Consider the following 26,040-nt stretch of genomic DNA (forward strand, 5'->3'; position numbering starts at 1 on the left):
AGCTTTATTTCTCCTTTTCCTGTTTGCCCTCTCCTCTCCACCCTCCCTTCCTATTTTCTAGCATCATAAACGATCTGCCTTGCTAAGCTGGACTCTTTCTACAGGCAGATGGGGGTGTTCATGAGGGAGAGGGATGGTGGAGTGATTAAGCAATAACACCTTAGTGTAAACAAATGCACAGTGACAAATTTGGGATTTCTTTCCTGCTTCCAACAAGGAAGTGTTAAGACATGCAAACTGGCTCTTGTTAGCACTTAATATTTTTTCTTTGATGCTATTTTTTAACTTGCTTGGAGCAAAAGTTTCTTATAGCACTATTTGTTGCCAAGAATTAATATAGTAACCAGCAATGCAAATAAGTAAAACAATTCCCTCCTCAAACAAAAAAAGAAGGCTGAATTTGCAGGTTAGTATTTCTTTTGTTCAAAAACTTCAGGAAATCATTAAAATCTAATCTTCATTTAAAGCATAAACCACAATCAATGCCTAGATTTGCACTGGTGTCACACAGTTACAAGATGAGGCGAGATAGGCAGGCACTCAATAAAAACCACAAACAAATCTGCATTAAGTGTATTCCAAACCAGTATATGCTCAAGGTTTCTGATTTGTTTTTAAAGCCTAGAAGTCTTGGTCTAGATGCACTGACCAACTTCTAAATGCTATGTGCTACTGTACATCAACTGTATAGCTGTTCTCCCTCTTCTGTCTGGAAATGCAATTTTGTAGTGGATTTGTTTGAAACTGTCCTGTTTGCTCCTTTGTGAAATCCCTTCTCTGCATAGGGAAGGTGGAGCAGAAACTAAATCACACCTACAAAATGAAGGCTTTGTTAAAGAGAGGAGTATTGCAAGTTGCTCAAGGACTTGGGGGCAGCCTTATCACCCTATTTAAATGTGGTGATCTTTCCTATGTGTATTATGTAACAAGAGGTTCAGCACCCTGCCTCAGACCTCCACAATTGTCACTGGAATTGAAAACCCTCCAGCAGAACGTAGATCAGAAGGACTGAAGGACCTGATGGGTAATTAAAGTAGGGGACAAAGATGATTATCAAAAGGCAGCTCATTATACACTTACATCCCTTGTAGATGAGCCGCATCTTGATCACAAGTGAAAATTAAAGTGTTATCAGAAAGTAGATACAGAGCCTGCTGGTTTTCTGCTATTAACAAACAACCTCTTGCCTAAAATAAAGCTGAATGTCACAAAGGTAACTTCTGAATGGTTACCTTGACCTACCTTTTTCAAATGCCATAAATACCATGCAAGTTTCTCATCACTTTTCTAAAAACTGTGATTGCTTTCACTGATTAATGAGTTTTTAAGCGACCTAAAACATCATAAGGAAACACATCTGATATCAGAACATCTCTTACAGTACAGTTTTGCTCTTTAATATGAGTCCAAAAACCAGCTGCAGACTTGGCTACCTAATTTTTGAGACAGGGTGCACTATCTTCTATTAAAAAGCCTGCAGCTTTATTTCCAGGATTGGTTTCTGTGCCTAATATTTCTTGTGTCTTCTGGCATGAAAAAGAGAAGCTTAATACATTTGAAATATCAATGTATTAATATTAAAAAAATCATGCCTAGATTAACTATATTAGCAGTTAATATATCCCTGTTTATCTATGGGACCACTACTAATAAAAGGTCATTTGCTAAGTGATCTAATATGTACTGGGAAAATAAGAATCAATGCAAAGACACATACTCAAAAAGATTCAAAATACTGCAAAGCCTCAAAATACTAAATTGATGGGTTGTGTGCACCCATACCTTGCATTCTGTCTTGTCCTTGCTGCCCTAGCCTGTGTAATTTTCAGGTTTGTGCTTGAATCTGATCACCAAATCAAGTCCTTCATCTTCAAAGGAATGGTAAACAGTCATCACAAATGTCATCACTGAGGAGAAGAGAGTCTTTTGGTGATGCTTATTGGCAAGATACATTTTGATTTTGAGCATGAACACCAGTGCAGAATACAACACCATGTGACTGAAATCCTGCACTCAGAACAGTTCTTTGCCCCGAAGAAATGCCTATCTCGCTATTTCACAGAATCACACAACGTGCCCAGTTGGATCATCGAGTCCAACCTCTAGTCCTGCCCAGCATCATCCCCAAGAGTCACACCATGTGCCTGAGAGCATTGTCCAAACTCTCCTTGACCTCTGCCAGGCCTGGTGCTGTGTATTTGTATTTGTAGTTTTTAGAGGTATAGGCCACAGTAGGTGCAATTGCTACAGCTGATGTCCTGCCTGCACTCTGATTTCAGGTGTGTTAGTGAGTTGTAAGCAGTACCAGAGCTGCTACCCAGGCAAGGAGCAGCACCCAGCACAGCATCACAGTCAGTAACTGGTTTGGATTCCTTACCCGAATAAATATTCTAGACTTTAAGGTTGAGGGAGTTTAATGCAACAAAGATGTATTTTCCCAGTTGGCACAAGCAAAACCAAACATTAGACCCATTAGACCTTAATTCTGTAGTAAGATAAATTAAGATAAATTTTAAGATAAACAAATTTAGGCTGGTGAGCACTCAGACAGAATACCCTGCCAGCTGCCCCTGTCTGTTACAGACAACTTTTCAACTCATCATGTGTTGTTTCAATGCCATACTTCTAGGTAAAAACTGTAGGCTAAACTTAATGCCTGATCACCAGCCTAGGGCTCCAAAACAATACAAGCCACAATGCTCTACAAGAATCCGTTTCAAGAACATACTCTTCAACAAAGGAACTTCTGTGTTCTGAACCAGCTTCACATTTGTGGTGGCCACAGCTGAAACACAGTGTACTCATCAGCCTGGCTATGGATGAGAAAGGTCTGGGTGTCAGCTGCAAGGTTTAGGAAAGCAGGTAAAGCAAGGTCCTAATTCTGCAGGGATGCACGAAGACACTTGGCTGGTTTGTAGCCATTTTCAGTTTTTTGAGCTGTTTTCAGCCTACAGGCCATACTTATTGTTTTGACACTATCAAAGCACCATGGTGGTTTCAGCCAAACTTCCTGACCCCCTGTGCTGTCGTGGAGCAGCAAGGAGGGCCTGCTGCACAAGGGAAGGCAAGCCAGCAGTGGAGGGGCAATGTAGGGCAGTAGCCTCACTGCTGAGGCTGCAGTGCCACAGCACCTGAAGAGCAGCAGAGTAGGTCTGATCGTGGTAACCAGTGTCACACAACAGTCCTGGGACAAGTCCATGGGGATGAGGGATGTCCATGTCACACAAGGAAGTCAAATCATCAAGGCAAAGGCAGAATCAGACAGGCACAGTGCTGGATTCTTGCAAAGCAGATCAGGCAAGCACCACGGGCAAGGTTTAAACACTGCTCTTGAGTCAAGAGTCTTGTGAGATTCCCAGGAGGCTTCCCACAGCTCTCTCACACAGATCCTCCTCACTGAGCAGCTGGATCCAAGGGCACCCAGCTGTAGGTGGTCAAACCCCTCTGAGGACCAGGAGGAGAGCCTGGCAGTGCCTTCGGGATGCAGGCATGGAGCTGTCAGTCACCCCTGCACCAGGGACACAGGGAAACACTGGTGCCTGTAATAGTCACCATCACTGAGCCCCATCCTGAGCAACCTCAGGATGACCTGCACTGAGGAGCTGCTAGGCCATCAGTGTGTACCCACGAGGGCAGCCTCACCACACTCAGCATTCCTGTGCTCCCAAGCACCCTGTGCCTTTATGGCACAAACATACCAAGGCTTCTGCATATTTACTGGGCTCACCATGCTTCCACAGAACCCAAAGTTACCCTCTAAGAGAAAGAGGCTCTGCACCACAGAGGACTGTCCCATCAAACTTCCAAGTGAAGGAGCATATACTAGTCTGCCAGCCAGTTCAGCTGCCAGTGGGGAGTCAGTGTTTAAATGTGAACATGTACACTTTTGATTTTCCTCCCCAGCATTTAAATAAAGATCACCTTTGCAATATAATACTACATGTTGGAGTATCCTTATACTTTTGCTCAGCATGGCACAAAAAGATGTGTAGAGCTCCATCTCAGCACAGCACTTGCTAAGATAGCAGAGCAATTAAAACTGTTGTCTCCTGTTTTATAAAAGAGGCACAAACTATAAGTTTTGATAATTGCAGTGCCATGACATCGTAAGATTAACTCATTGTTTCAGGGTTTTTTTCACTCCAGATTCAGATTCCCAGTGTGATGGTGTCACAAATGAGCAAAGCAATTTGAGAGGAAGGACACATGAAGAGGAAAGCTGATAGATGTGCTCCTGTCAGTCACTCTCTCACAATGACCATGCCACAATTTCTGCTGAGTCACTCTTGACTAAGTTATTGATGCTATGGAATGTTCTCTGGATCCCCTTCCAGAAGGAGAACACATAAAGCTATTAAATCAATTCACAATTTCAGTGAATATTTGATGAAAGGCAGCTACCCAGTGCCTCTACCCAGGCTAGAGAAGACTAAGCAGTACAGCAGAACAGCTTTCTTTACTTCACTTCTTTGAAGAGTTCCTTCACTTCAAATCCATGTCTGTTTGTCCTCTGTAACCATTCAAAACAACCCTGTGGTCCACATATCAAGGAAACCCTATTAAACTGGAACTTTTAGTTCCAGTTTATGGTTATGATATGATTTCTTTCTAGAGTCCATACACTTTGTGATATTGTGAACAATTCAAAGTTCAGTGAGACAGGAAAGCATCACCTCTGTGTTTCAGCTTCATGCTTCTGCTTTCCCTCTACTATTCCTGGTGGGAAACAAATTTTCTGGCTTGGAAATAATAATAATAATAAGCAGCTTCTCCTTGTGGTCTAATATTAGGAAGAAAAACAACCTCACAGAGATGCTATCAATTCTTCAGTAATCAGGGTAATTATTACCAACAATTCATACCATAGCTAGCACAGCAAAACTCCCACTCTGACTGTATTTAACTTTGTTTATTGAGGATAACAGACATCCTTTCTCATATCAAAGCCTGAAGAGGGAATTACCAACAAATTCTGGCACACAATCACATTCTTTTAAAATACACTGTTTATACATCATGAGATCCCTGAAACCAGAGAAGTCTCCATAAAATTCAGACCACATTATTTCAAAAGGTTTGTAGGGGAGGGATAAAAATGATAGTAAAAAAAATGATAGTACAATTACAGTCAGTGGAAAATCAACTGAAAAAGAAAGCAGAAATACCCCTATGATGACAGTGCATTTCCTGAAACACAAATCAAGACACCATGTTGTGTGAAATGGTGTCGGCTCATACTTTACATAAAACTAGAAATCCTTATTTCTTTTTTTGTTGGATTGCTCCTATATACAGAGTATGAAAAATATATTTATTAATTATAGAAGTAGAGCATGATAGATTCCTTCCTCAGTTGAAAAAATTACAAAAAGTTCCTTAACTAAAAGTATCAAATGTAAAAGCAATTTTTTCCTTTGTAAAAAAGTGTTACATTTTACAAGAAAGTCACATTGTTTCACTGGCAGATGATGCTTACAGCAGTGATGTCATGTTTCAAACTTTTCAGGGTTTCAGAAACAATGGTATAACCCTTAAAACACAGATATAATCCACAATCAAGACATAAAGCACAATAGAGCATAGACATCACACATTATTCATGGTGAGGAAAGTATTGTAATATAAACAACTATTACAAAAATATACAAAAATTATAGTTTGTCTTAAATTTGCACTCAGGAATATCTCACAACGTTATAAAAAACAATTCAGACTTTCTCTTGTAAAATGGACAAAACAATGTAGCTATACTGGCATGCTATTGTGCCTCAGGTAGCTGTAACATAAGTTTTGGTGATTCTGGTCTCATAACAAGCTTAGACCTTACATGATAAATGATTAACAAGCTGAACAGCCTCAGCTTTGTGTGATTTTCTCCACAGTCACACTGTCCAGTTACTCTGCACAGTTCACAAAAACAGGTGAAAGCCTGAATAAACAAAAATGATCCCAGTGGCAATTATTCCATCGTCCCATTTGCCACTTGTAGACATGAATTCTTTACTGAGGAGGATTGTGATACCTCCTCCCATGTGGATGTCCTGATCCTCTACCTGGAGAGAGTAAGAGAGGAATTAAATAATTCAGTGAACATTAAAGCAAAAAGCAAGGGCTTATTAAGATAGCATGCAAGAAAAGCTATAACTATACATATCTTAAAAAAATACATGTCCCTGTCCAATTGGTGTGTAATTATGTATGTATATATGCATGTATTCTGAGATCCTGGAGGATAAAGTGCATGGTGGCTCTTTTTAAAACTCTTGGGTGACTGTAACTTTTAAGCCTAGTCCAGTTAATGGGTTGGGATAGTGAATCTCATCTGTGACTGGTAGATCTGACTGCAAGAATTCAGGTAAGGATAATACGCTGTTTAGAAGCAGACATAAGATATTTTTTACAAATATTTTCATACTGGTTTAAGTGTGCCTGTGCACCATACTGCTTTAGTTAGAGAGCTCTATTAGCAAAGCAGCACCCACAATGTAAATTAAATCTTTTCTCAGCACTGAAGTTCCACCAGGTCCCATCTGCATTACAGTTCTACCAAAATCCTATTAATGAGAAGCATGCTTGAAAGCAACACCAGTGTGGAAGACTTGACTCAGTATCTTGCAAATGAGAGGCTGCTTGTATTATCAGCAGTTATGTGTTTTACAGTGTGCTAAGACTGAAGTGAATGTACCCTTTTGATGCAATTACATTCTGTGAAGAAATGGATAATTAACAGTGGTTTCCATAGTTCTTAATGCTCAGTTTATTTTTAGGTTCTTATAGATTGAGTTAACATTGTGATGTAAAAACCAATGTATTAGTGGTCTTAACTTGTAATTAATGAAGTTTGTCTACCAATAGGGTATATGGGCTGTGGTGTGGTGTTGCAGCCACAAACCTAAAATCCACAAATTATCAAACAAGAAATATTAAGGGAAAATCTACCTTCCCGAGGCTTAGATGTCCTGCTCTGAGTAACACAGATGTGCTTTTGTCCATTTGTAACACACAGCCAAGAAATTTACGGAGACAAGTTAAATGAATACAATCAAACAAACCACTCCCACCCCCCCCACCCCCAACCTTCCCAAAATGCAGAAAAAGCCACAGCTGAATTCTCTGCACTCAAAATACAGCACAGCAGCTGGGTACAGCAGCTACCACTGGCCATGTAACGAAGGATGCCTGAGTCCAGTTCTTGTTCTGCCTGAGGGCATTCCAGCCATCCTCCCAGAGAAATGCCACTGCTTCTCAGGTTGTGCTGTCTTGGTGGAGGCACTCTTTCCTCCACTGCTGAAGCTGAGACATTGTCACAGAATTCTTAAACATTAACTGATAAGAGAGAGCAAAGGCTGCCTAATCATTATATACACTCCTGATACAGAAGATATGGGTCCCATGGTTACTGTTCCATTACTTTTTACTGTATTTAATCCAATGATTTATGTATTATATGCAACAGTGGGAGCCATAACAGTGTGCGATGGAAAGGTACACAGAGGATGGGATAGACAGATATCAGTATTATTACCAGGGAGTTTTATCACATAAGCTACCATGAACAGAAAATGGCTGTTCTTTTTTTCTCTCTCTTTGCTGGAGACACACATATAACAGACAACAGCTACATAGAGAAGTAACCCGAATACCTGTGCTAATATTAGCAAACTTAATAGAAGAATTTTGCCAAAATGAGTCATGTTGGCAGATCACTTTAAAAGGAGCTCTAAAACATTGAAGGGCTCTTTTATAAGGACAGATGTCTTTTTCCAATAAACCTGTTTCACTTATAACACAGGCAATTTAACTGCAGTTATGGGATCATGTTTTAAGAGTGTCCTAAGGGTAAGAAATAGGGATAGTGTAGAAGAAGCCAAGATGTTTAAATAATGCTACTGAAAGACATTTATAACACAGCAGCACAGTTACTGTGGAACATACTTTGTGGAATACACCTAGCCATAAAATCTCTGGAGCTGGTCAGAGATTATCTGACCCCTGAATATCAGGTTTCTTAGATGGTCAAGAACTGGTAACAATGACCAGTTTGGGTTTTGCATATGGTCAGCATACATACTCTATATTTTAGCTTTATATTTTACATAGAGGATCAAATAATATTATTTATGAATCAAATTATATTATCTTACTCTGAAGCATTCAACAGTGGCAGCTGAAACACATTTAAGACTTCACTGTATCTATTTTTTATTTATCTTTACTAATCACATCAGTGATCTTATTTGAAAACCTCACCTGGAAATATAAAAGAAATTCAGGTTCTGCAGACTTAATAAAATAATTGATGGTTTTTAGACACCTCTCTTCCTTATTTTCTTTAATCTACATGTATGTGCTTCAACTCACAGTAATGAGGAAGTAAAACTGAATTAACTCAGCTCAACAGTGTTATCCACTGTGGTGTTTCACTGAAATGTCTGTTCTTTTCAAGAAGTGAGACTGGTGAATGATTTAAGATTAATGCCAAGGCAAGACAAAACTTGCATTTGTATCACTTAGGCAGTGACCTGGAAGCAGGGACCCTGATCTAGCAAACCACTTAAGAATGTCTTTAACTTTATTCATATGCTTGAGGGTTTTGTTGAAGTATGAACCAAGATCTGCAGCTAAGGACTTCAGACACATTTCTGTGCAGCTGTGCCAATTTGTTTTAGAACTGTTACAATTTTCAACACAGTTCAGCTGAGACCAAGCATGAAAATTACAAATACCACATGAAAGCTTATTTCCCAGAACACTGTGAGTAGAAGATGACTGCAGATTGCAGTGCTACACTCCATCTCACCCTGCAGAGTCGGTTTTTGCAAGGGGCAATACAAAACAGTGTAACTGATGGTGATGCCTTGTGAAAGCTGACCTAGAACAGAGGCTAGACAGAGTTAAAGAATGATGTAGGTATTTATTAAAAGGCCTCAATGGATACACCTTGGGCAGTACAAGAGCCCAGCCAGGGCTACACCCAAGATGAACCCAAAATGGTCACAAAAATGGATGACCGGTCATGAGGTCTCACATTTTTATAAGTTTTGGTCCATTAGCATATTGGAGTTAATTGTCCAATTACAGCTTTAGGTTATGAAGTCCCATCCTTCTTGTTTTCTCTCTTCTGTTCACATTGTTTATGCTTTGGGCCCGAGAATAGTATGGATTGTCCTTGGTCCCTAGCTGGAAAAGGACTTGTTCTGTCTACCTACTCTGTGAAGAGAGCTTACCAAGCCTTAAGATGAAACTCAGAGCTGCACACTAAAGCAGCACAGAATCTGAAAAATATAAAAGCTAAAACTTAAAGCATCAATGCAAGTTTTGTTGCTGACTGCTGGAGGGTTACTGCACACATGAACATGAACTGCAGGTAGACACAGAGCTGTTATACTGGTGGTAGGGACAATTCCAAACCCACAAACATGCACCCATTTTTTACCTTGCGATTGCAGATGTCTTTGTGTGAACTCCCTCATCTGGTTGTGATATGGAGAAACAACATGACTTCTGTGTGGCTGTTGGAGCCTGGGATTAAAATCTCTTTGTTCTTCTTCGGAAAAACCGGGTGCACTGAGCAACTCTGACAATATGTAAGATTAAATGGAGAAAAAGAGGGACAGTGTATTCTTTTTCAGGAAACAGTATTTCTTAGTTCTGTGCCAAAATACTCAAGCACAATTACAATCTTTCCAAGCTAAAGTCAGCCTAACAAGCATGGTTCTTGTCCTCATTTCCATCTATGCACATCCTGATTACAAGCTGTTAACAAGTGTATTTAGAAACCAGATCAAAATTTTATGACACAGATTTGGAGACTGCAGTCATTAAAACAAACAGAAATCCCTCTCCAAATTGGAATCACAAATCATAATTAAAATGGTTAAATATAGCTCTCAAGGAAAAGCAGATGCTACCAAGGTCTGGTATTATAAATCACCAACAGATATCCTCAATTTTGAGTGTCCAGCATGAGCTTGTTGTGGAGCCACATCAGAAGTATTGCTGCCACATAATACAAAGTACTGAACTAGCAGAAAATAATTCTGTCTGTTGTAATTCGCTCAAGGAATTCTGAAGGGGTAATTTTTATCCTCACAGACATTATAACTGATCAGGTATTAGGCAGGTAATAAATATAATATGAGCATAAACACTGAGATTCAGTGTAAATTATTTCAAAGTCTTGAAGCCTCAACATTCAGGCTGATATGTGATTGATTTTAAAAACCTTTTGGATGTTTTTTACCCCAAAAGTCAGGCAGCTCAGGTAGGGAAAACAAATTTGCAAACTGAGTTCTTTAGCAAACTGTGCTGTAAAGCTGGGTGAAATAGCAAGATCTTAAGCAAGAAAGCAAAGTTTTTCAAATTGCCCAAAAGCTCTCTTCTATTTTGAAATATGTCAGCGAACGCATAAGAAGTATTTAATCTTCAATGCCTCATTCTGACCTTCAGTTATCAATGTTAAATAGCTCCCCTGAGGGACTGAAAGAAAAAGCTGGACCATTTAATTTCTCCTATAAAAATATCTTTAGTCACTGAATAAATAGTGATGTTTCTGTCAATTGATGATACTTATTGCATATATCTCACTAGCTATGTACCTAGATGGTAATATTATTCTATATAAACTTGGGTAATCAAATTCACATAAATTGCTAAAAAGAGTAAATATTTTCTTAGATCTTTTCATTGCTTCTTGAAGAAAGAACTTCAAATTTACTTAGCTTGATGGCCTGCCTATGTAACTGCTGCTACTGTTGAAGGATAATTTAGCTCATCTATATATTAACTTGATTGAGAAAATTCACACAATGCTAACCTGCTAATACATTCCCTCTTGGTCTGCTCTGTATTGTTCTGTTCTTTGCCATACAAATCTTGCAAATGAGAGATTTCAGATTCTGGAAGGGTGTGTACAAAGACTCCTGCAGAAAACACAGTTAAAAATCAATGACTCTTCTGCTCTTCTTTCTTCGGGTGTAGCACAAATTAAACACATTAACAACAACTATAAGACTTGTCTTAGCCACACTTGTGCATGCATGAAGCTGGTAGATCTGGTTCACACTTTAACAGGAAATAAAGTTTGAACATTTAATATTAAATGTGGATACCTGGAGGAGTGAGTAGGGGTGCAGAAAAAATGCTTTCCCCTTTCTCAGTGAAGTAGCTTTTCCTTCTCTGCTCACATCTGCAAATCCCTTGCTGTCCTGTCCTATTCTATGACCTTGTACCTGTAGATACCCTTAACTAGACTTCCATCTGCAACAGCTCAGGCAGAGATGGTTAAAGCTTCCAGATAAGGACTGATGAACTCATGGGAAACACACCACTTAGAATCTGTCTCTTAATCTCATACATTACAAACACAACTTACCCAACAGTAATACATCTGCCCCAATTCCTGGCTGATAAAATATAACTCAGTCTAAAAAGAAATGGGGGAATTAAATTCAAATGTTTACCTTGTGGTGTGATAAAAAAAATCTACTGTCAAAAGGACAAGCTGAAGCTATATAAGGGTGCAATATTGAGAGATGTGATACATCCTTGACTTTCTCTCTGATTTCTGTGAGCTTTGAAAAAGTGACAGATCTTAGAATGTTGTTTTTTTTCTGCTTGGTACCAGGCATGTGGGATTTACTACACAATGAAGAGGATTAGGAAAAGAGACATTTTAGAATAATATCATAATTTGTTATTTTCATAAAACTGAACTGATTTTTACAGGATGACATTTCCCTTTGAAGATGACAGGATAAGGTAAAAAAATCTAATAGGTAGCAAGGCTGCAGTAACTAGAGAGGTTTCTTAAATTAAAGGTAGAGTCTGACTCCCTGAATGAACCCTGCTGAGAACTTCCCTAACTCCCCTAATAATTTCTTGAGTTAACAAACATCTTCAGAGAGACTTGACTAAAACCCACAGATTTTTAAAAAATTTTGTTTTATCATACAATCTGGGTCCAGCCTGTGAAGAACACAGAGAAAAACCTTTCATTTTATTCCTGGGAGAATAAACTCAGAATGTATGGAGATTGGATGAAAAGTGAGATCAGAAAAGAACAAAACATCAATTATGCCGACCCCATGATGTAATTTGGTTTTAATTTTAAAAAATTGACCATGAACATACTCATTAGTGAGAAGCACAATAAAAAGGCTAATAAAGTGATAATATCATTGCCTCACTTCTTTATGAGACTATTATAGCCAATTTTCTGTGTGGATAAACAAACTAATATGATTACAGTTTTGAAAAACAGAACTAGCATAATTTGAGCTTAGCATAATTTTGTAAAAAAACAAGATGGCTCTATTTTTATTCTTATCACAAGCTGTCCATTTTTTTAATCTTTAACAGCTGTTAGGCTACAAAGAGCTGAGCTACACAAAAACTTGCCCACAAAAATATCAACTGTATTTAGTGTACACATTTTCTTCTTTTGGTATAAGAACCAAAAGGAAGGTAGGAAGCAAGCTCTAAGATGTTCAAAATTTTTGATACACATGTAAATATTTAAACAGGATTGTATTTCCACTGTAATTGTCAGAAACCTATTAACTGTATTTAAGCCTATCAGATTCAAAACAACACTGATTCTGAGATTGCCTCAAGTGCCTGAAGTAATGCAACTGTCCAGATAAGAGAGAAAGGACCCTAGGACTTAGGAGACAAGCAATTAACAACCAAAGGAATAACTTTTTCATATAATTTTTCTTTCCCATAACAAACATACCATTTAGAATAACTTCTTTTCTGCATACTGTCACTATCACCAGATTAGATTGGTGGTGCTCAAGGTTAGATTGTTAACAAACAAGTGCTGAAAGATCTTGGCCTCCAGCAGTACATTAAGCTCTGCCAGGAACTAAGTACCATTTTTATTTATTAAAGCTGAATTATAATAAGAGGAAAAACCAATCACATATACTTGTTCCCTTGCCAGTGTTCCCAAGCAAACTGGCATCTCCTGGCAATTCTCCCCAGAACAGATTCTTGCCTCAAACTGATAAGCTGAAAGCTATTTTATTAGTCTGGGTACATATCTCTGCCATATATGTACCATAAAATTGTACCTAAAAAGAAAAAGGTATTTAAACTACTCTGAAAGTTCACATAGCTATTTTTCCTCACAACAGAACAGTTTATCTGGAGTTTGTTTAAAACAGAGCATCAGGCTTTAAAAAACTCTAACCTAGATATTTCAGTTGACCAAACATATTTCTAACTCAGTTCTAGGAAAGTAAGATCTTTCTTCATCTTCATTATAAAACAGAACAAAATAGAACTCCAACACTAACACAAGATTTTAAAATGTTAGCTAAAACATACTACATGACACATTTAAAAATATCTGTATCAATTAATATAAAAGGTGTACAGATTTAAATTTTTATTGTCAAAGTTACCCACTAACCTGAATTCTACCCAAGAGGAAAACAAGTATCAATTTCATTTTGGATACTTTAACATTTTGCCATTTATTCTTTAAACCCTCTATTGTTTTGTAAAAGTCCTGCATGAAATTCCTGGACGAACCATTAGAGCAATCCAAAATCTACTGAAATCAACAGACCAATTAACAGGAATCACAGGATTTGGATAGAGGTTATGGTCCAAATCATATGATTGAACACATATGGAAAGGATTATTCTCCTCCTTCATGCTAAAAGCATGTTCATTCCACCCACTCACAAGAGCTGCACTCCTCACTCCAGACCAGCATGGTATGCAGCTGGACACAAAATCAAAAAAGATAACCAGTTATATAAAAATAACTGGCACTGATGCATAAGATTAAAATAAATCAAAACTGAAACATTTTTTCTCTGCAATTAATTTAACCTCAAGTGATACATTCAGTAGCAGGTAAAAGCATTTCAAAAATAATTAAATGGTACAGGCTTTTCAGACATATTGATTGAGAAAGACTCATTAATTGAAGGTCTTTAGAGCTACCTTCCCAGATGGGTACAGATCCACCCAAGCATCTCTCCACATATTCTGTGCTGGTGGGGCACAAGGCAGGTCTGGTTTGAGGCTTCCCCAGTGCATCAGCACAGTCTGGCACTGAGCCCAGCAGACCCCACCTGTGAGCCTGGCCATGGTGCCCCTGAGCAGTGCACAGTGCTCAGCAGCACCTCCCTGCCCAGACAGGTCTGAAATCACACTGCTCTTTTGGTAACACAGCTTGCAAATCTTGTAAAGCTCCAGATTTGTAAGATAAAGTGGGACTGAGAACCAAATAAGTACTTAGAGATACAGGAAGGTACTTGGTGAGACTCTAAACGAAATACCCATATTTACCTACTCTAAAAGAATGTACCTTCTTCTGATTTGAAGTTCCTCTTTGAATTTGCCAAACCTTCATCTCAAAATTTAGGTTCCTTAATGCCTTTAAAAATATCACTCTTAAATATTTGGTTTTTTAAAGGTGTTCTTAACGTGTTGCTTAAAATCTTAGAGGAGAAAGATCTCATTAATATCTCAGTACTAGAAAACTATCGTGGGCATTTTCATTTTTGAAATTGACAACTATTTTCCTTCTATTATTTTCTGAGTAGTGGGAACAAAATTAAAGGTAAAATTACAGCTTCCTTCATAAGCTCAGTATTTCTACTTTTTTTAAAATTATTTTTTGTGGAGAGAATGAAAAAGGAATAAGATAAGAAAATACAAAGAAAAGGGGGAGAGTGTAAACATGAATACAAAAACAATCAACAAAACAGACAGGTACATTTTTACAAAGGATGCAGAACTAAAAGAAAGTGATCACTTACATCGCCTTCCAAAAGTTCTTCCATAGAGCAACCTCGGTGTGCCTTCTGGTATTTTTCTTGAAAAAGTTTTCCATCAAACACTGCCCAAGGCATCAGATCATCCATCCTGAATGGAAAGCCACAGGCACTGTTGGCCATGAGCAGCGTGGTAAGGCCACGGATAAGGACAGCACCCAGGTGTACAGCCCTGGAGTCCACCTGTGCCAGCTGGGAATACACACACACACACACACACACACACACAGGAAATATGAGCCACCTCATATGGTTTTTGTACCCCATATAAACACACAAGCAGCAGAGAAAATGGTCAGCTGTCCCAATGTTGTGACAATGATGGTCCTCGACTCCACAGCACAATTTGTCTGACGTTTCTGTATCTAGTTTTATTGAATAAAGTGGAAGAAGTGAAGTTCAACAAATACAGCATCTCATTCAAGTTTTTAAGACAAATACATTCAAAATGTAAATGGAAAGACAAAATAAATGCCCCCCCCCAGTATTTTTCAAGCATTAGCAGCTCTGCAGGGAAAAAAGTTCTGTTAGTGGAATGCAAAACATGAACTGGGAGTACAAACTGATGTGTACAGCGATCCACTGACCTTCCAGAGTTTGCTTACCGCGGAAATGTTACAGTGTTTAGACATCATTTAAATTGCAGCATTTGACAGAACAAAGTTTATTTTGTATCCCAGCTTTTATTTTAAACACTCCAGAATTTCCTTTGACTGTAATCTGAAAGTCAAATTATTTCACTTCAACCTGGATGTCTCCAGAAGAAATACTGGAATCGTGTGACCTCATTTAGAAAATGCAAAACGAGAAGCTCAACAAGACAATTAAAACTCACAGCCAAGATAAACTCGATGTGTGAATTTAACATCCTGTTGTGGCAGAGGACAGCAAAATATAAAAACCTTGAATCCAGTATGGGGAAACTCTAACTTTAAGTATTGTTTAAACAGTACAAAGCTCTCAGTGGGCAATGCCTTTTCCAGTCTGTTCCACAGCAGTCTGTTAGGATCAGGAGAGATTCATAACAGTGTGGCCATCCATGCTGTAATCACTGGTAGCTGGTGTACCCTTAGGGTATAAATTATACCAGAAATGGAATAGTATCCAAAACAGTCCGGAACAGAAAGGGCAAAAAGTGACTCAAATTGTCTTAGACCTAGCTCCTGCAGAGGTATGAACTATTTGCTTGAAATGCAATGGAAAGGGTTGGCCATTATTACTACATCTTACACCTTGAAAGATCTCCAAAAGACTTAAAGGTATGAACATACAGCATCACTGCCTTATGTTTTAAAAAATGACAAGCAAAATCAGTGAAATGTAGTACTAATGAATCAGAATTTTTCCTTCCTAAGGCCCACATAACAAAATCAGGTAACCTTTGCCAGCAAAAAAGAGCTACAAAGCTTTTTCCAAGAATGAAAATCATAAATCGTTTGGAGAATAGAGCCAGACCCTGGTGAAGGAATTAATTTTTCTGCACTATTATACAATGAGCTGAGTTCTGTTGCAAAATTTGACTAGGTGAAGCTGACCTCTGTGATGGGGCTCTCCCCTGCCACAGACATGGGACAGTAGGGTTCTGTTAAGCTGACTTGAAGATACGAGGTGCATCTCCATGGGCTGCTTTCTGCAAAATGCAGAAGCAGAAGAGGACTCAGATAGGAAGTTGCAGGCAGGGAGATGCCAGGCAGGGAGGTTCAGAGCCCTCTGGGAAGAACTTATTCTGTCTCTAGTGATTCCTGGAAAGGCATCAGGCTCACCACCAGGGCACTGACCCAACATGACAGTCAGTAGCTGAAATTCATCCAGTGCAGACAACTGGCGACAACCACTGGCATCCAGACAAATGCAGACAACACAAGCTAATTTCACAGAACTGTAGGATGGTTTGAGTTGAAAGGGACCTTAACATTTATCTTTTTAGTTCATCTAATTTCAAGCTCCTGCCATGGGCAGGGACACCTCCCACTAGAATTAGAGCAATCATTTAGAAAATGAAAGATCCATATTTTTCTGATCATGACATTTCATATTAGAGTAAGGAATCACTCTCCTGCCCTCCCTTTAAAATACATGTACTTTCAATAGGGGATAAGGCCATTGAGTTTCAGGAAGTTATTGCCTCCAGATGTCAGCTACCATTCTGCCAGCTGAGACTAGTAACTACATGCACACTCATAACTCTCTTGCTCTGGCAAGTAAAGCAGGGGTTTGCAAACTGTTTAATGATGCTGAAGGGTACTTGAAAGAGGAATGTGGTTTAAGTGAACCAGCATTTGTACTGAAGTAAACTGCTAGAGTGCACACAGTCACTTATCATGTTGCAGCTGAGATTCTCACATTGCATTTACCAGATTGTTTCTGATCACCAGATCAAACCTAAAGATCTGCTAAGGAAGTGTGTCCACATCATTTACAACCCTAGTTGTGTTCTTTTCAGTTAAACTTGAGACATAGTGACCAAAAAGATAAAATAATGTTGCTGGTGAGAGCCTCTATGGTTAGAAGACTTCATTGTCTAGGGATATCAGCCCAGGACTTCCCTAAAGCACTTTAGTATTGGGGGGTGGAGGGTTTGTGTGTGTGTGTGAGGGATATCAGGTAAGGCGTGGTGTTTTAATGGAAATTAGTATGAGCAGGACCAATGCAAGAGCTATCAACAGTGATTTCTTTATTTTAAGAGGATAGGAAATACATTGACTCAAGGATAGTTTCTATTTTCCATGTCTGGCAATGAAAACCAAAGAAAATGAAAGCACAGTGAGTCTGTAACAATGAGGCTGTGCACATGGCAAACCACAGAGTGGCCTTGCCATGGGAATGCTCACAACTGCTTGGTGTCTGCAAGGTTAAGATGTCATGATGAGAAGAGGAAAATTCCAAAAGAAAAGAAGTCTTGTCTTGCAGGGCATTACACCCTAGAGATTACTTCCTTTTGGAAATTGTGTCCATTCTTTTTACCATTTCTATAAACTCAGGACCCCAGTGAACCACATGAGATGCAGCCCTGTGATCTCACTGCTGCTACTCCTACCACCAGCTGATGACATTTGTGTGAGAGACACAGGGACTGTGTGAGAACTGCCCCTCCTGCACCAGCTGCCTCTGCTGTGTCCCTGCTGCTGAGCCTCCCAATGGCAGCTCCCCACCCTCCCAGCACTTGGGGAAAAAGAGAATTTTTTCCTGTTTGAAGACTCAGAACTCAAAAGTTCCCAGTCCTCTAGCACCATTGCAGCAGAGGTTACTGATATGAGAGGCTTGATCTGAACTGGGTAAGCTACTTGAAAAGAGCAAGAGAAGTGCTACAGCATCCACAACGCTATGCATGAAGTTTTTTTCTAACAATTTCAGAAATCTCTTTGCTGGAAGACTTATATCACTGAGTTCAGGCCAATCTCTGTGGCTGTGTGCATGTGCACTGGTGACAGAAAGAGGCCTGGCAGGGTGGAAGGTGTTTGCTCACAGCAGCACTCTGCAAGTCTAGACCGAGATTGCACATCCTGCTGAAGAGTTTTAACTTACAGGAAGAGAAAATACATGGATCTTGTATACGAAATGCAAATTTCCAGTTCAAATTTCATCTAATGAAATAATAATTAAAGAATAATCAGGATGTAAAAATACTTTTATGTTTAAGGAAATACTATTAGCCCTCTGATTCTTTGTAGATTCAGAAGGGATTTTTTGATAGAGGTGTAAACCTTATTCTATGCATTTTGAAACCTGCACAAACTAATTCCAGGAGCATACTAAAAAAATCATTTGCCCCTCAACTGATTGGAGTTTAAAAGCTTCAAATTCTGTCAAAATGATAAATAGGTTCTATGGCAGTTGAAAAGTGAGGGTGAGTTTCTGAACATGCCACATGTCAGCAGACACAGCAACATTTCACCAACTGAATTTCTTGAAACCAAGGAGAAAATTATTATGACAATTTCACAGTTCTTTACTTGTGCTACTTTACATGTCCTCTGTATCTCAATGTACTAAATACAACATTTAATTTAAAATGTCTTCCTTTAGTAGAATTTTCAACAACATTCCGGGCATGCCCCTTTTCAATGTAAAAAGTCTGTACTAATAATTGTTACTTAGGTTAGAGTTTACTTTTTTCCTATTCTGTTGCCTCCTTCCTGTGGTGAAGTTGAATACATAAGACATGACTATGGCTAACATTTTGATACAGAAATTTTAAAAGAAAAAGCTTTAAAATTACATAATACATTTTCTCCACTCCCCCCTTCCCCACCTTCCTCACCCACCTATAAAAGAACATACCTGTTTTTGTGATAAAAGGGAAAACATAACACTCAAGGGCAGTTAAAATTAATCAATTCAACAATAGTTACAAATCAATGTAATTTGTCCCATGCAATAAACTGCTGGAATTCAAGTGGTAGTGATCAAAATCTGTGTACTTGTCTAGTTTAACCAACTCCTTTTAGATCCATTTGAACTCAGTCGGTATATCATCAGTATTGCTGCTTCTTACATTAACTCTCCCAGCAGCCACCTGTATCTTAAATGATCAAATATTTAACCATAGGCAATTTGTGCTTGAGCAATAAAGGCAGCAGGTAGATGCTATCTCAGGAACTTGTCACTAGAACAGTCAGGCTTAGCCTTGCCTGAGAGCTCTAAGGCACACCACGTTCTAAATATAGAGAGATGAACGCTCACTGAGACAAGTCTGCAGTGGACAGCATCACTAAACAACCTCAACCCAAGACAGACAGCAGACTGTCCTGCCTTCAGCCATCACTATAAATTCCCAGTGGGAGCAGGCAAAGGATGCTAAAGCCCCTGCACACTGGAGCTCTACTCTCTGCTCTTGAGAAAAGGATACCTACACTGGTGCAATGTTGGTAAATTACAGGAGCGTCACCCTGCAGAGGTGGACTGGTGAAATAGTGCATTTACTAGGCATCCGTCAGCTTTAAGCAACAAGCTGCTGGGCCCGGTCAAACTGAGGGGGGAGAGGAGTGCCAGTATTTTGAAAACAGACTAAGGTTTACTCTGATGAAAGATTATGGCTTAAATTAAGCTCTTCCTGCTTAAACAAGGTGTGTGCAAAGGAAAACGGGGATTGAAAAGAGATCCTATGAGGGCATTGGCTGCAACAGAAACTAGAAAAACCAGTTTTTAAACCCTTCTAGGACTTTGAAGTAAATATTTAGCTGTAAACAACCCAATTGTTTAGTATTTATATGTTCAGGAAAGTTTATTTACTGTGTTTTATCAGGACTTTGATGTAAAATGATACTTCTCTGTGGAAAAACCCTCGTATTTACATTAAACCAAAACCACCACTGAAGTAAACTTTAAAAAAAAATTAAATATAGCTTTTACCATTATGCACCATTAAGAACAAATAATAACACAAAAGTATTACTGCTAACCAATCTGCAACTAGAAAAAATTTCCTTCAGTTCCAAAAAGATTACATCTTGTTTCTTGTTTAATTTTCATAAACAGTTGTTTTATCAGAAATCTCTATCATATCCACAACAAACCCCAGCATAAGTGAGACTTCTGTGATAATTAATTTCACAATTAAAAAGTTTTGTCCTCTCAGCTTATTTATTCGATTCTGCAATGGACAGCACGTTAACACCTGCAGAAACACTGAAATAACATTACTTCCCTTATTTTAGCCACAACTGCTCAACTCTGATCTAAAGTGCTAGTGACAGTCCCCAGTACCTATGACATCTACAGAATGCTGACATCAATTTTGAATTATAGTCACCAAGCTAACCACCCAACTGTAGCCCAGCCAGCAGCCATGTCCCTTCTACAATTGTGAATGGATTTTAATTTCTAGGGTCTTAAATATTTACTCATGTTTTTGGTGACATACTTATCCTCAAATCTGCTCACCTTTCCAACACATAGATAATACTGAATTTAGTTGGTAGGGAAATACATTTTATTGTTTTGGGACTCTGAAAATACTTGTAGCCTGTAGCAATGTCTCCCTTTCACATGGATGCCCTAATAAAAGTGATGCCACAATAAAGTTTCATCCTGTTGGGCAATTTAGAGTGCCCTCTCCATCTTCCCTGCTGTCTATTTAAAACAACCAGCAGTAAGTATTGCTCTCTCAGACTCCTACATTTCTGTCAAATGCAGCTGAAATTGGCCAACACATCCAAACGTTATTAGGGGACACAGAGAAAAAATTTAGAAAGCATGCAAAAGGTCACTTCTCTCCCAGTAACTTTCCATTGTAAGCCTTCAAACACCAAACTTTATCCACTCTTTTACTTTCTGACATTCACCATATATTTCTGTATTCTACTTTACACTGTCTAGCTCCTTTACTAAAATCTTCAAAATGAGGGTCTTCATTTGCTGCTGCCTCATCCTGACCATACTCCTGACCTGAAGTCCTTATCCACACATTAATCATGATTCTTTAATCATAGGACTGGTCCATGGAACACAGTTTCAGGTGTAAAAATTCTGCCACCCACAGAACTACTGGGCAGAGTGTACTTGGATGCCTTTGCTGATGCAGTCTGTCCTTCCACAGCCCTAGACCCCACTGGCAAATGACAGCTGCTTAGACCTGAAACTGCTCAGTTTGCTGCTACAATTGTCCCAGGCTTAATTAGCTAAGCTTAAAAATCAGTATTCTTTATTTTCCTCCCTAGATTCAGAGTGGACCTTCAAGGTTTATTCAATAGTCCTAATGTAGGATCATCCTTAAGCTGATTGAGCTTATATTTCTTAAGGGTCTGATTTATTTCACACTGCAAACAACAGAAAGATTGGTGAATTTCACAGAATTGGACCTGGCGAAATTTAGAATGTCTGCAGCACTGCAGCTTCCAGAAACATTATCACAACTGTTACTCATGTCATAAGCTCTTCAAATAAAACTGTCATTGAACCAAGGTACCTTGTGTAGAGAATTCTAGCAGAGCAAATATTGCTTGCCAGTGCAATACAGGTTTTGTAGATTCCGCCCCCCGCTTTGAGTTTCTTTGTATTGCAAAGCAGCTGCACAGTAGATTGTTGATACTGCGGTTCACCCTTTGAAGTGATATGGGCCAGCAAACAGCTCTGGCTGAGGAATTTTCTAGGTGTTAAGTCCACAGGTTGAGAAGGAAAAGAAGAACTTGTCTGCTTCTATTTCATGACAATCCCAAGCTCCAAGACAAATCAAATGAGTCACGCAGCAGCATTTCAGATGACCTGTGAAGGGAACTGACAAACTGTAACCTGTGATCAGGGATGTTCAAGATGTCAGGATTTAATCTGAAACTAAGCTACAATAGTTTCCACTTCCAGAACACCTATTCCTTTCAAAATGGACAATTGCCAGACACAGCTTGAAAGTTGCTGCCTTTTGCACAAGAATGCCAACCCCGTGCTGTGGTTTAGATGAATGCATACAGAGAAATTAGAGAAACCTTCTTTGGTGCACACAGCTGTTGCATAAAGATGGTCTTCTGAGCTATTCAAGAACTAACTCAAAATTTAGGTTTTTAATGAAAATAAAATTATTTACAGGTAGTATTCTACATTTTCTTGTGTTAGCACTATGTCAGAGGAAATTAAAAATAAATAGGGATACAGTTAATGTGACAGTAACTTGGCCATTTTTAAATACTTATTGAATACAGAGAAGAATGTTGTTTTAAAGAAAATGCATGCTCTGTAATAAGCCAAACTTTGGCATTGCAGTCCTTCAGCCAGCATTGGACTCTGCAGGCACTTTGCTGATAACATTTCAGCCTCAGGAACTGATACCCAGCCATTTTAAAACAAAGGATACCTTTTTTTTTTTTTTCCTTTTTTTTTTCTAATGCAGAAGGTGCTGTGCCAAAATAAACTTCCTGCAGAACACCACTTTCAGCCTCCTGAAATTGCAAAATACTACTTACCATTGCTCCTAGGCTGAACTATTCCTCTATTGTACTGGAGCCTCAGGGTACAAATACAACACACAATTGTATGATTTTGCTAGAAAGTTAAACATGCTGACATGCTGATGAGATTATAAACACTTAACTAAATCTCTCCATAAATCACTAATTTTCTTTGGAGGTAATACACAACCACCTTTACACATTTGGTGTTTATAGTCCCTGTTTGTTCTTTCCTCACATGTAACATTGGGATTCGAATGTTTTAAGAAGTGATGATGTCTTTGGATGCTAAAAAATAATGCTGGAAAGGGATATTATAATGTACTTTTATCACTTTTCTCTTAATACAGCTCAATTTCTTTAGAAAAAGTCCCTTCAAGGACATCTCAGCTGTTTCTCAGTGAACATCAAATGAAATAATCCCAAAACAAGGATGAAGGGGAGGAGAATACATGTATGACATCAATCTTCATGTTAACACGTTAAAAGTTCACTTTCACACAGTGATTTTGGCTAAAAAACTTATATCATTGAGACTAGTGTTACAAGCAAGAACCAAAAACTGAACAATTGGACCAAAGTCATAGAAGAAGCAACATATAGGAACTGGACATTGTCTTGACTTTTAATCCCTGGACAGTGGTCATGCCAATCAAGAACACACTTGAAAAGAAAGGGAACAAATCAGCTCTTGCTGGTTTCTGACATCTTCCAGATGAACACTTCTACTGTAGTAATTTGAAAACCTCCAGTAGGTCCAGCAAAGCACTGTAGCCACACGCCTATAAATGCATCCACGTCTCACTGGCTCATTTCAGCAAACACTTGGCTTCTCTGAAGCTGCACACAGCCATCTGCTCCTTTTTCCAGGGCCAGCCCGGCCAGATGTGCAGCTGGCATTGCCGCTGGGGCGTGCCAGAGGCGCGGGCAGGTGCAGAGCCCCGAGCAGATGCCAGGCAGGTGCGCGCGTGCCGCCGCTTCCCGACAGCGCCGCGCCCTCCCTGCCCTGCCCCTGGATGTCACCTGCCCTGGGGGACATGGGCAGCCCCTGGATGTCACCTGCCCTGGGGGACACGGGGCACCCCTGGATGTCACCTGCCCTGGAGGACATGGGCAGCCCCTGGATGTCACCTGCCCTGGGGGACACGGGGCAGCCCCTGGATGTCACCTGCCCTGGGGGACACGGGGCAGCCCTCAAAGGCAGCGGGGAGCAGCCCCACCCACGCCATGCAAACACCACCTCCAACCCCCACAGGCTGCTGGCTCCTTCCAGCATACGATATGCAAGGAAGGGAGAACTATTGAACTCAGAAGTAAACGTACACTTTGACCAACACAAACTTGGCAGGAAAATGCCAATTGATACCAGAAATATTTATTTTCCCCTCTCTGTAATAAGTTATCTCTGACTTTTTCAAAACTGTCAGTTTGCTTGATATTTTGGGAGAGCTTTATTACCCTCACTACTAACAAACATGTTTCACTTCCTGCAATATTATTTGGCATGGATTAAAAATTAACAGCAATTTTGTTATCTGAAATTCCAGAGTGTCCTTTACCTTAAGAATCCTGAAATATTCTTTAAGCTATATACAGGCTAAAAACAATTTATAACTGAAATATTGCTGCATTTCCATGTTGTTGAAACCTTGCTAATTATGAGCTACAGGACATTAAAGGGGAAAACTCACAGAAATGCACAGCAAACTTAACACAATTATGCAGAAACATGCAAGACTATCTTCCACAAAGGAATAAAAATCCTCTTTTTAAGACCCTTGCTCAAAACCTTGAGCAAGATTTTCTCCCTGGGCAAACTAAATCCATGTAAATAAATGAATTTTTTTCACAAAGTAGAAGAGATGACCTACAATTCAGCTCTCTATGGCTACCTGAAAGGAGGCTGTAGTGAGGTGGGGACTGGTCACTTCTACCATGTTTCAAGTGAAAGGATGAGAGGAAAATGGCCTTAAGCTGCACTAGGAGAGATAAAGATTAGAAAACAGCAAATTTTTTTTCACTGCAAGTTTCACTGGAGTAAGTTGCTCAGGGAGGTGGTGAAGTCGCCATCTCTGGAAGTGTTCCAGAAGCATCTGAAGATGGCACTTGGGGATGTTGTTTAGGGGTAAATATGGTGGTGCTGGGCTGATAGTTGGACTAGATGATCTTGGAGGCCTCTTCCAACCTTGACAGTTCTGAGATCTAGTTATGCTGTGGTTTGTATTTGTGCCAGTTTCATATAATAGAATTGACACAGCTATGTGAATTCTGGCATTGGGGCTCACGTCAACTGCAAAAAATGTTCAGGAAAATAGACTCTAATGATACTAATAAATATACCAAATTTTGTCAAGAAGAAAATGGGGAGAGTGGGGCAGAACACCAACCTTGTCTGCAAGATTTCTTTTTAATATGCTTATGATCCAACAGTAGCAAAAAACGTAGAGCTAGTTGTCAATAGACTAAGAAAACTTTATTCAGAACTTTAAAAGATGCTTATGAAAATAGCCACAAATTTAGAGATGGGTCTTTGAAAAGTGCTGTAAGCAGTGAGTAACTACAGCTCCAGAAAAATAATTGTATTTGCACTAATGTTTGACCCATGTAAGTGCAGTGGAACTGTTCTATTTGGACTGGTTCATTTAAGATCTTGAGTATATGAGAAGACTATTTCTAATTTTGAACAGGGATTGAACCAATACCAACTTGAAATCAATCCCACACTGCTGCACTTTAGTTCCAGATTAGCCCAGAACACTGAGGAAACCTAAAGACCGCAGATGAGAAAATGGGCTGGGGAGCAACGCCAAGATCAGCAAATCACCTCAATCCCCCCCTGCTCTCCACCACCTGCCAGTTACAATCCTGACTATAATTTTTAGAACACTTTTGACAGATGCAAATTTTGAGGGAATATGAACCCTGATTCAGTAAAGCATCTGGGAATGCACTCAAATTCCATTTTAGATACTACTAATGTAGTAGCGGGTCCTTTGTATATAAGAAGGGTTTATCCCTAAGATCTTTACAATATTCTTACTTGCATTTTATGTTTTTCTCAATCCAATAAACTTCAAGCAAATATTAATTAGGAAACAGTCATACAGACACAATAAACATACACTCCCTGGGAGGAAAAAGGATTTTTTTAAATAATCATATTTTGACAAATACAGATAACTCACAAAGGCTGTTCGGGGTCTGTTTGAAAAATATCACACATAATGGTGTTGACAAACATAGCCTGGCTTGCCAGCACATCAGGAGATTGAAATTATTGAGTGTTTAGAATCTGGATATTATTTATGTCTTTTAATCTGCATGGCACGGAAGAAAAAACACAGAATAGATGTAGCAACATCCT

At 39.2% G+C, this 26,040-nt stretch overlaps 1 protein-coding gene across 1 annotated transcript in view; it reads right to left on the bottom strand.

Annotated features, from left to right (window-relative positions):
• Positions 1 to 4,894: 4,894 nt before the first annotated feature.
• Positions 4,895 to 26,040, bottom strand: part of FAM120B (family with sequence similarity 120 member B) — a 48,133-nt gene continuing 26,987 nt past the window's right edge. The window contains exons 7-10 of the mRNA XM_063151692.1: positions 14,782 to 14,988; positions 10,817 to 10,922; positions 9,437 to 9,577; positions 4,895 to 6,053 (exon numbers count right to left, since the gene is read on the bottom strand). Coding sequence (XP_063007762.1) covers positions 6,001 to 6,053; positions 9,437 to 9,577; positions 10,817 to 10,922; positions 14,782 to 14,988 — 507 coding nt within the window. The 3' untranslated portion in view covers positions 4,895 to 6,000. The remainder of the gene's footprint in view (positions 6,054 to 9,436; positions 9,578 to 10,816; positions 10,923 to 14,781; positions 14,989 to 26,040) is intronic.

This window comes from Melospiza melodia, chromosome 3, assembly GCF_035770615.1.
Source record: "Melospiza melodia melodia isolate bMelMel2 chromosome 3, bMelMel2.pri, whole genome shotgun sequence".
Lineage (NCBI taxonomy): Eukaryota > Metazoa > Chordata > Aves > Passeriformes > Passerellidae > Melospiza > Melospiza melodia.